The sequence below is a fragment of the Meleagris gallopavo genome, chromosome 4 (assembly GCF_905368555.1).
Source record: "Meleagris gallopavo chromosome 4, MGAL_WU_HG_1.1, whole genome shotgun sequence".
NCBI classification, from domain to species: domain Eukaryota; kingdom Metazoa; phylum Chordata; class Aves; order Galliformes; family Phasianidae; genus Meleagris; species Meleagris gallopavo.
Window position 1 is genome coordinate 5,331,496 of NC_139407.1, and position 12,069 is coordinate 5,343,564.

The window sequence follows — 12,069 nt, forward strand, 5'->3', positions numbered from 1 at the left end:
TAATTCTTATGGTCTAATCCTAATAGGGGAATGAAGGTTAGGCTTTTTACTGGAGCTGTATTGTGACTTCATGACTTTTTGAAACAATGAGAGTGCGCAAGAGCATGATTTCCCCTCTTTCTGTGCTCAGGGTAAATATTATCTCACTGGTGCATGTTTTGAAAAATGTCCCTGTGGTGTTATAGAGATAGGAAAAATGGTTCCTGTCTCCAAAAGAATTGCCTGGAGCCGCCTTGTGTTCACTAAATACTGGCATTATCACTACTGTTGGCTTCCTTAGTACAGAAATTAACCTTGATGTCTTTGACAGATAATCAAACAATAATGGAAAATGGGCATAGGTACAACTGCCACTTTTTAGGATAGGCAGGTTTTTAACAGCCAAATTACAGCAGGATTTCCTTACAAGAGAGTTCACAAACAATGATGAAAATATTTTCCATTTGTCTTTTGAGTGTACAAAGCTTCTCTGATGGAAAGTTAAGCTTAGTTTCATAGTGCTCATAATAAGGTAACTGTGTCAGCTCTTACACCATGCTGATTTTCTTCAGAGTACTTCAGAGTACAGTGAAATTAGATGGGTGTAAACAGTCCTGTATATACAGGAAACATGGGAAGTTTCTTTTTGTGAATCTGCATTTGCAATTTGCTAAGTTTTAAAGGGCAAGTAATAAAAATGTTAAAAGAATGCAGCTGCTGAAGATGAATTCTACTTAAAGCTCTCAAGATGTGCAAAAGAAGTAAATTGTAATTACAAATACAAACCTGCATCCTCCCTGAAATCTGTCAGCATAGACAAAAAATATCTCTGAATTATTGCAGCATAGAACCCAAACTGATGCTAGTTTTTGTCCCCCCCTTTACCAGTTCTTGTTTCCTGATAATTCCACTCATATGCAAATGTGAAACCTTGGAGGATTTAAAACTCACAGTATTTAAATCTCACAGGATAGGGGCTGTTCAGTATCAATGAGCTTAGTGCTTGGGTAGGTGTATTTGTAGCATGAATACTTTGAATACTTTGCAGGTTTTCTTTTATTTTTAACATTTCTGAAATTGAGTAAATATTCCTTCTGTGAACACAGTTTAGTTGGAATTACCTTTGCATTCTAACTGGTTCTTTTCAGAACTCTACTAGTTTGCATTGGTGGTTTCATTTTAACAGCTCTCAGGTACTGACAGAACTGGCTGAGCACAGCCCTTGCCTCTCAGTACAGCATGATGGGGCATTAAAGAGACAAATGTGTAGGCTGGTTGCTCTTTTGTAGAGCTCTGGCATTATTATGAAACACTGATCTTGAGTTAGAAGCTAGCTCTACACTGGAACAAAGATTTTCTGGAGGTGAGTAGTTGTTGCCACAAATACAAAGGTTTTCTGGCACTTGTTTAAAATTTTAATTTAGAAAACTAGCTCAACTTTTTTTTTTTTAAGTTGTTAATTCTAATTACTTTCATTCTAAATAGTCTTGTACTTTCAGATGTATGTCTAGTTTTTATCCAGCTGTACCATCTGTTGCTCAAAGGGCAGTTACTTCAAGGATTATGAAGGGACAGGTTTGCTTTTGCTCAGGAATGACCTGATGCAGAAGTTCTTCCATACATATATATGACTTTTCTTACAAACTAAAATCATTTTTCGTGATCTGTGTTTCATTTGCTCCTTTTCTTTTATTAAGATGATGAGGAAGGGTGAAGGAGGGCCAAAGTTTGGAAATACAGAAAGTTCTAGCATTGAAAAATGTATTCAGATCTGTGATGGTTGATTTCAGTCTATATAAAACTGTGTTATAAAGCACTGAATAAACTTGAATACCCTTACTACACGTCCTAGACACTACCTGGATGGAGTTCATTTTGTGTGTGAATCCTGGCAAGTCTTATATACCAGGCCCTTATGTTTGGAGGAGCCTTCCTCCAAGACAGACTGGACATCAGTGGTTTCCGTAGAAGTTTTTTTTGTATTAAAAAAGTAGGCAGAGCAGATGGCCAGAGACCTCATGGTGACTTTGGATGCCAGGACTGGATGGAACAAACAGTATCAAGCAGTATGCTGAGCTGTGAACGTGTGGTAAAAAAAGCAAAGCTAGCACCAGCAAGTTCAATCAGGTGGATTCCCATTATCATTCCTTAGCATAGACAGCATTGTTGATCCAGACAAAGACAAAGCTATCTCTTTCTTCAAGATACAAAAAACCAGAACTGCAAGGAGCTGACTATTGCATTGCAAACAGTAAGGTGTTTCCCGGAAGATGTTTCAGGCATTCTTTCTTCTAGTAAAGAATGTTAATGTTTTTTACAAAGTCAGAGATACAAGGTAAACATAAGGTTGTTAGATATCCTCATGCTGGGAACCTGTGAATAAGACTGGCAGAGGCATTGCAATGATGGATTTTTTGCACCCTGAAAATGGCATCTGCTGTATAGTCTGCAATCCAGTGATAATTCCTTTAGAGACCATCTGTCTGTTTCCTGCACTTCCCCTGTTCTATTGTGCTGCCTCCTAGCAGTTTGGCCTGGGCTTGGTGACGGTTCCTCCCAGTTTAGTTCACAAAGACTGCTCTCTTTATTCTCAGAATAATATGATGCAAAGAACGTATCAGGAAGAAAAAAGAAATAATATAGTATAGAATGATAAATCAGCCAAGTGCCTACCTCAGAAAATCAGTCCTTGAGCAACAGTTAATGTAAAATATGCCATATTTAGTGGTGACCTTTGAGAAGATTCTGATCATCTGTCCGCTCTTTCCTCATGCAATCAGTGCTTTGCTTTTAAAAACATAATATTTTGTAGTTAACCACCGAAAATCTAAAGCATCTAGTCCTTCCTTTGCATATCTGTTTTCAAATGTTTCTCATGAAAGGCAGCATCTTGCTGAGCTAGTTCGAAGTCTTCAGAATGGAAGCTGTGCATGTAACTGTTCTGACAGGAGATGAAGGCCTGAAACCTCACCTGAAGTTTATTCCCCATATAGTTTTACATTTTCATCTTGAGCAATCAGACAACCATTTGCACTCCTTTTTTTTTTTTTTTTTTTTTTCCCCCCGCCCCACAGTGGAAGAACTAAATATTAATGTTTGTATGGCTCTGCTTTATGATGATCACAGAAGCGGACTTTCCAGCCAGCCTGTCACTGGCCAGACTAGGTCATTTTGGTAGGAAGAATGCTGAGGTGGTTAACACAGCCACTTTCCAGTTAACTGGCTTGCTATTTCTGCTGAACAAGTCTAGTTTCCACCAGAAAGTCTTGTAATATTTCACAAATGTCCATCTATGAAACATTACAAGAAAGCTAATTTAACTCCCGCTCTTTTCATAGTTCTCAGCTTTTTGACTGAAGTACTGTCCCACTGTGAAAGTAGAGGGGGGACTCGAGCCAAATTTTGCTGCCACAGAATAAAAGAGAAACAGAAACCAGGCTGGAAACCAGGCAAGCTGGAAACCAGGCAAGCTGCAACAAGCAGGCACTGACAAGTCTAAAATTCCTAAAAAGAAGTATAGAAATAATAACAATAATATATTATTATAGCTCTTCAATAACTTGAATTGTTAAAATAAGACTTATGTGTAGACAAACACTTCTAGGAGTAACTTCCATTTACTATCACAACCTTTTGTGCTAGTGATGCAAGCATAAATCCTCATTAACTGCTGAATGAGTTTTTCCTCTCTCCGTTCTCAATCTCCAGTTTCTTTGCACAGTTAGAAGTGTGTAGTAAGTGGAAAACTGAGACAAACTCGTAACTGAAGGTGAAAAGGCTGTGCCTTCCTAGCCTAGTAGCTTATAAGAAAAGATTAAGTATTGTGAACAGTAAATTTGTAGATGTTCAGACTGAAGATAATAACTGTATAAATTCTATTTTTTTCTCTGTTGCAACTAATATCTGCTTCAGTTAGAATATCACTGTTTTACTGTTAAGGCTTTTTTTTTTTTTTCTTTTTAATTTATCACTTCTATTAGAACATCTGAAAACTAAACATCTTTGGTGAGAATAGAATCAGCGAATCACCAAGGTTGGAAAAGACCTAGAAGATAATCCAGCCCAATCATCCACCTATGATCAGTAGTTCTCACTAAACCATGTCCCTTAACACAAAATCCAAACGTTCCTTGAATACCTCCAGGGTCGGTGACTCCACCACCTCCCTGGGCAGCCCATGGCAATGCCTGACCACTCTTTCAGAAACGTAGTATTTCCCCTCACCCGGTCTGAATCTCCCCTGGTGCAACTTGAGTCCATTTCCTCTAGTCCTATCACCAGTTACATGAGATAAGAGGCCGACCCTCATCTGCAAACTTACTGAGGGTGCACACAATGCCCTCATCCAGGTCATCAATAGAGATATTGACAGCACAGGCCCCAGCACCGACCCCTGGGGAGCACCACTCGTGACGGGTCGCCAGCTGGATTTAACTCCATTCCCCACCACTCTCTGGGCCTGGCCGTCCAGCCAGTTCTTTACCCAGCCAAGCGTGTACCTGTCCAAGCCACGGGCTGCCAGCTTCTGCAGGAGAATGCTTTTGGAGACAGCGTCAAAGGCTTTGCTGAAACCTAGGTAGACCACATCGACAGCTTTTCCCTCATCTACCAGGCAGGTTACTCGATCATAGAATGAGATTAGGTTGGTTAAGCAGGACCTGTCCTTCATGAAGCCATGCTGCTAGGCCTAATCCCCCAGTTGTCCTGCACGTGCCACGTGATTTCCTTCAAAACAATCTGCTTCATAACTTGGCACCAAGGTCAGGCTGACGGGCCTGTTGTTCCCTGGATCCTCCTTACAACCCTTCTTGTAGATGGAAGTCACACTGGCAAGTCTCCAGTCTTCTGGGACCTCTCAGGTTGACCAGGAATGCTGATAGATGATAGAAAGTGGCTTAGTATTGGAGTACTTGGTATTGAAAGTAATATTGATAAATATGGAAGCAGCCTTTTAAGAATGTTCATGGACTACTTAGGTGTGGTTTTCAGAGCCTTCTGAAATTTCTCTGTATCCTCAGTATTTGCTGTATCTTTAGTATGACTTTTTAATTAATTTCTTCTTTTTTACCAAAAATTTAGTTTTAACTGTTCATTCTTATGTTGTTATTATTCAGTAATATTGAAAAATCTTCATGAGAAAGTAATTTTTTTCCCTTAAGTTGTTTAAACAAGCTTGATGTATTCCCTGAAAGCGTGTCATTTAAAACTTGGATTACAAAACATATTTCAGCTAATTGGAAAGAGGATGTAATTACAGTTGAACTTACACATTTTTAGTTGTCTTTGTTTCAGTATGGATGAGGGCAGCAGAACAGACTGATTCCATTGCATCTTTCTGACACCTTTGCCCCTGTATATCTGTGATACAGCAGACGTGTAGTTGATGACCTACCTGTGTCAGAACTTCCACCTCTGGCAGTGTTATTACAAAGTAACACTGGTGACTATTATACTTCTCTTTTTTCTTTCTTCACAGTGACATATTGCTCAAGAAATTAGTATGTATAGGGCATTTTTTGCTGTTAAAAGAAGAGCTTCTGAGATGGAGAACAATCTTGTGCAAACAAGGATCGTGTGTTTCTGTCACTGGAATGGAAATCTGTTCTAAGATCTTTATTTTCTTGCTCTGTGAATTGATGTGATAATGATGCCTGCATGTTATTTTTCAAGCAGACGTGAGCCTGCTTTTTCTGGACCTGATAAAAAGCTTCGTAGATGGAATTAATGCTGTTCTGGGCTAGTAAACCCTGATTTACAGACGTGTATATCCTTGTGGCCTCAAGTTAAGCTTTGTATGAGAGCAGAACCTCATGTTTGTCTGCCGACCTTTTGTAGTCATACTCTGAATCTGCTATTTACTGCTGCCCAGATTGGTACAGCAGCAGCTTAGTGGCAGACACTTGTAGTAGTGTGCTTACCATTGGCAGGGCCATAGATGGTCATTTGTGTTGGGCTGCTGGCTGGGCGTATGGCCAAGTGACTTGGCAATGAAAACAAAAAGTCCCAAGACAAGACGCTCTAACTTGCTTTTAGTATATGTTAGGAAAACAGAAGTGATGGGGACAGATGAAATTCAGCACTTACAATACGAAATTTCCCAAATTTTTGTTTAAACCTTAGTCTCTCTGTTATAAATCAAAAGGTCTTATGGTGTGTGTGATTACGATAGAAGAGAAAGTAGGTATTTTGAAATAATTGTAGTATCGTTATACAGTACATCTGCTAACAGACTAAGGAAACAGAATGAGCTTAAAGTAGTAGTTTTACAGGACTTTCCTCAATTAGAAATGGCTTCAAGTATTTCTGCCATCAGCCAAGGCAGTTGAATGAGCATGCGACCTAAAAGACAAGACATTGTGTTGCTTCAGCCCATGTAGGGACTGGAGATTCTTACATAGTTCAGTAAAAACTGAAAACTTAAGTTCAGCTTGTGCCTTTTGAAGTGAAAAGTTGAACACATAGGAATTTAGGGTCATTATGCATTAAAAAAAATGTACAAAATCTGCAAGTGAACTGCAGCTTTTTAATAACGTAAATTTTTTTAAGCGCTGAAATATGTTTTGTTAGTGAGATATCTTAAGCAGCCAGAATGAACCATCCTTATTACTAAAAAGGAAAGAAGCAACTATTAAAAGTAAATAATTGATTTTTCAGTTTTCTGTCCTAAAGTGTCTCACTCCCCTATTTTATCTAAACAATGTCCTTTGGCCTGAGATCATAAGCAGAATTATTGTGGGCAAACATTTTCTGGGAAATATGAATGGCTGGAATATCAAAATTAATCTTAGAATGGAAAATATGATGACAGTACCATTTCTAGTTTTGTTGCTACCAACAAAAGTATACTGTTGTGCCAGAATCATGCATTCATACGCCATGCATTAAGCAGACAGCTTCTAAGATTTCTGCCTAAATGACCTAAATTATATATAAGCGGTGACACACTTGTATATAATGAAGGATTTATATGTCTAATATACAGGAAAGGTATATATTCATATGCTAAAGCTTTGTTGGCATCTGGAGTGTTGAGGTAAAATTATGATTTCCAGCTGGAACATGATCATTTTAAAGCAAGTCAGTCTGCTTAATTTTAAGATGAGAGACCGTGCACTTAAGCTTGATTTCCACTTTCATATAGACCTCACTTACATTGCACTCTTATTACTATAGCAGAACAGCAGTTAAAATAGGCTGCTACAGTCTCTTTAATGTTCTGGCCTCTTAGTTTATAAAGGAGTAATTGTTAGGAAAGTCACAATGTTGTTGCAACAACAGTATTGGAGAACCAATGTGTGCTCTGGTTTGCTTTACTCCTGAACATGCTGGGGGCTTTTGTTTGCTTGTTTTACTTAATCAACAATTTTGAGTGTTTCTCTATATTTTTTAGTCAGTTGTTTTGTCAATTGCTTTTTTAGTGAATGTCCACTTTTTTTTTTTTTTTTTTAAGGAAGAGCTCATTTTCCTTTGAGCTGATTCATAGTGCAATTTATAATTCCTTAGAGCTGTATTCAGCACCGACTAAGATACACCTCGGAATTTACAGTTAGTTAGAATAAGTCTTAGGAAAAAAAAAGTGGGACTAACTACATGAGGAAACTGTTTACTATCTCCTTAGGTTATAAGTATTTCCTGGAAGTCTCCTTTGCTCATCTATAGGTACACATATGGTACTAACATTAGAAGCTGGTCCCTTGTCTCCAAGTAATTCATTAAAAATATGGCCTTAAGTAGGCTTGTCTAGTCTGCACACATGGGCTACTGCAGAAATTAAGGCTGAAGCTGTCAGTGAGTAAATATCTGAGGCTTATTATGGGAACCGGGCCACAGAATGAAGTAGAAAAGTAGAATGAAATAAAACCTACTTAAGAACATCAACATTTTAATTATTACTTAGAGTATTTGGTTGCTCTTGTAAATATGCTAAATGTCTTCAAATTGACTTGCAGCATACCTTTTTTGAGAACTGAAGATTCTGTTGACTTCTACTCTGGATATGCTTTTGTAACAATGTCTAGCTCTGAAAAGTAGGACTATTCAATGTATGTAAATACTTTGAACTTTCCCTGGCTTCTGATTCTCCTACACCAATAACTCAGCGGAGTTTTTACCTCCTCCAGGCAAACACTGCGTGTCTGATCATCTTTTTGTCTATTTTTCCTTCCTACAGGGACCCAATAAAAATACAGCAGCTGCAGAACCAAATTCGTCTGGAGCAAGAAAGTGGCCAGTGGTATCGTCACCAGCAGCAACCTGAACATCGTCAGCACACTCCCTCATCTCCTTCCTTTCCTCCTCCCCCCTCCTTCCAAGAACTTGAGTCCAGCCAGTCTGTGGTTTCTCCTGTGCCAATGAGTATTCTCAACTCTCATACTTCCCCAAGCATGCAGTCTTCCAGCTCCTTTAACTACGCTCGGCCTAAGCAATTCATTGCTGCTCAGAACATCAGCCCTGCTTCAGGTTACGTGACTCCTTCTTCAGGATCGTCTACATCCAGCCTTCCTTCTCCTTTGTCTCCAACTGCTTCTCAAAAACAGTTTGGGAGAGTACCTGTTCCCCCTTTCTCTCAGCAGTTTGCTCCAGAAGGGGAGTATGGATGGTCTCCTTCTTCTCCATCTCCTCCCCCCCCACCTCCACCTGTCTTTAGTCCAACCCCAACGTATCCGGTGTGTGATTCCTTTCCACTTCCACCCCCTCCACCTCCTCCTCTTCCTTCCCTTTCTTCACCTTCCCACAGCCTGTCTCCAACTCCTAGATTGCCTAATTCTGGCCAGTCTCCAGCAGCTTTTCTCAGCTCCATGCTGCCATCCCAGCCACCACCCGTTTCTGTCAACGCATTAGGCCTCCCGAAAGGAGTGATGCCTCCGTAAGTATTAGCTAATGAGCACTTTGAGTTCTACTGGAGATTGTATGGAAGATTATTGCACTTGTTTCATTTTATAGTGTTTTAGGGTCCTTTGCTATTACTTGCCAGCTGAAAGAGATATGGTAATTGTTTGCAAATGCCTCTATGCTGGAGATTCGTTACGGTTTTCTAACCATCACAGAATTCAGATTCTGAAAGGGTGCTACAGTCAGAACAGCAGAGAGGGAGCATCAGTGGAGCTGATGAATATATGAAAGCAGCAGCAAAGGGTCTACATGCCCAGGGTGGTGGATCCAAGAAAACCTTTCTCGTGACTCAGTTTTAAGACACGTATTCAGTGATACTTGCAGTCTTACATTCGCATTGCATCTGGGCACAGAGAAAAATGAAGAAGAGCATTGTTCAAAACTCCCTGTAGCTTTGTGATACTTGAAATATAAGTTTTTGAAGTATATACCTGATAACAAAATGATCATGATGTATTGAATTTTGCCTAGAGGCTTATTTCCAAGGAAGTCTGGAAGAAGGTCTGGGAAGGGATTTCAAAAAAGAGTGCATAAAAACCCCTTCCCCTAACAACTCCAAATGCTTGTTTTCCCCTTTTGTCTACCCTAAAGGCCAAAATAGTATTTTGGAGCACATCAGTTCCCATCATAGATCAGTTTGTCTTTCTGCTGGCACTAGATTCTCATTCCATCCTTAGAGAACAAAGAGACATGCTGAAGAACAGAAATGAGAATAGTTGTATCCAAGGCTTATTTATAACTTTGTCTAGAAGTTTGTCTAAACATATTCACCGTAGCTAGGTGACTTACTCAGCTACATACTGTTGCAGTGGGAACTTCTGTTGTATCAGTCTCAGATATACAAAGGAAGAGAAGGAGTAAAGCAGACAGATATCAAAGTAATAAATCATATATATATATTAAAAAAAAAAACCACCAATATTTATTTATCTTGATTTCTGTCATATGGCCCATTATAGAATGTGGCCATAAAACAGAATTAAGAGAAAAATGAATAAATTGTAGAGTTTGCTCTTTTGCTCATAATAGTTATGGTTTTCTGTCCTGCCATGTCCCTTGCACTGGCTGTGTTTCACTGTTGATACTGACTGTTGAAATTTGCATGATTGATTTACTGACAGCTTGGCAGTAAGCGCAGCCAATAAAAGCCTGAAGTTATCCTTGATTTGTTAATACAGCAAGTACACATAGTTCTGTGTGCTTGTTCTGTTGCATTGCTTAGGGCAAAATATTGTGGGCATGAGTACTGGATTCTTTGTTGAATTCCATTCAGTGTTCTGTGATGGTGACAGCCACAGCTCAGTCTTCTACTGTGTTCCACAGAAATGGCGAACAGTATCTTCCACCATTATGCTGCATTCATGCACGTGTTCTTACTTGAAATATTTAGCTGTGTTCCTTTTCCCCATCCCCTTCAGTCTTTGGACACAAACAGAGGCTTAACTCTGCAGGGATGCTTCCCTCTTTACCATTTTTCTTGCTCCTCCAAGCCTAGCAGCCAGCCTGGGTATGCATGTGACAGTGTGCCTCTCTCTTAGAACAAGGCAGCAGCCTCAGGTTCTGAGCTGGGCAGGACAAGGAGATTGGTTCTGTTTGGCCTGCATTCCCCCTGGAAATGTAATCCAGGTGGAAGGTGGATCATGTTAACCATGCTGAGTGTGTGTGTATGTGATTTATGTGTCTGTGTGTAAAAATCTATTACATCTCTGTGTGTGTATATATGCACTCAAATAATGAGTATTTGCCATTTTAATTATAGCATTCAAACATGGGGAGGATGCACTGCTTGAGGAAGAAAAAAATCTGTTGTTACAAGTCTTTTGGTCTCCTCTGGTTTCTGCTGCAATTTCAGTGCTGTTGTGTTTTTTTTATCACTTTCACTTTTGCTTTGTCTTTTCCCTTGTCTTTTGCTCTACCTTCACAAATCCTCTTTCCTTGAAAGTATTTATTTTTCTCAGATGCTGTAGTCTCTGAGCCAGTATTCCATATCCTCAGCCTATATTCTTACTCTGTATTCCACACATCTCTAAGATCCATTGATTGAAATGGATGATATTGACAGCGTGCTGTAACAGACTGCCTGCAAAGGATGCATTGGTGGTATTCAAAGTTTTTGTTCAGCTTGGCACCTAAAACACTTGTCAAGCCATTTAGCTTTGTCTCTACTTCTAAATTTGTCATGTAGTCGTGATAATTGTGGGTTGCTGAAAGTAGACTAGCCATGGTTTGAAATGCCATTGATGTAAAGGAGGTGTGTGTTTGATGAAAGACTCCAATTGCAGTGTTTGAATCTAGCTGCCTTCAGTGTTTTTTGTGGCTCTTGTCCTTTTTTTTTTTTTTTTTTTTTTTTTTTTGGCATGTATTTGTATAATCTTTTAGTTGTATGGTCTTTTTATAATGGTTGTTTACCTTATTCTCACTCAGGCACAATTGTGTCCCTCATAGCCAAATGTGTTTTGTAGTAAGAGTAGAATATAGGTAAAGCAATAAACATTGCAGGGCTGATGTTATAGCTAAGAACTGAATTTTTCCTTGGTTTTGGGACTCTGTAGATAATGTACCATTATTTAAACCAGTTTGATGATATGAATATTCTCTCAGTTTATAGATATGGAAATATTTTACACTATTCTCCCAGACATAGCTTTACAGCCATCCCTGAAGCATGGGAAAAACTGCTTATGAACTTGCTACATTTTATCTGGACATCTGAAACATAGAAAGCAGCTGTGTCTAGTTAGTACATATTAATTCACTAAATATTCAAAGTATTTATTTGTTGTATGGTCAGTATTTCAATTGCATAAAATATATTTGGAATTTGGAAGTAAGCTCTAGCCACTTTGGAGTTACTGTCATTTTCCATCTGTGACCATGATGTAGCCATGTTAGCTGAACAGATTTTAGGAACAGCCATTTTTTTTTGTGATGGGGCAGATTTGATAAATTCATATCTTGCCAGAACATTGTGTTACTCAGCAAGACAAGAAGTACTGGTAGAGCACCACAGCTAATTAAATACTTCAGGGAATTATGAACACTCATCAGTTGTTTCTGAGATAAAACTCGGCTGGAGTTATGTTGTTTGGATACAGCTGGTAAAAATCTTGGCTCTCTCTTTCTACCTGAAGAAAGTTCTTTGGGTGTATAAACGTGTTGGACTCAGGTGAGCTTTCAGTTAAAAAAAAAGCTTGCTAG

At 39.0% G+C, this 12,069-nt stretch overlaps 1 protein-coding gene across 5 annotated transcripts in view; it reads left to right on the forward strand.

The window, feature by feature from the left end:
- Positions 1 to 12,069, forward strand: part of PALLD (palladin, cytoskeletal associated protein) — a 180,942-nt gene that overhangs the window by 138,164 nt on the left and 30,709 nt on the right. For 3 of the 5 annotated variants that reach the window (XM_085222048.1, XM_010709482.3, XM_085222047.1), the window contains exon 11: positions 8,150 to 8,845. The exons of the other annotated variants lie outside the window; for them this stretch is intronic. In XM_085222048.1, the coding sequence (XP_085078174.1) occupies positions 8,150 to 8,845 (696 nt within the window). The remainder of the gene's footprint in view (positions 1 to 8,149; positions 8,846 to 12,069) is intronic. 5 annotated transcript variants of the gene reach the window in all.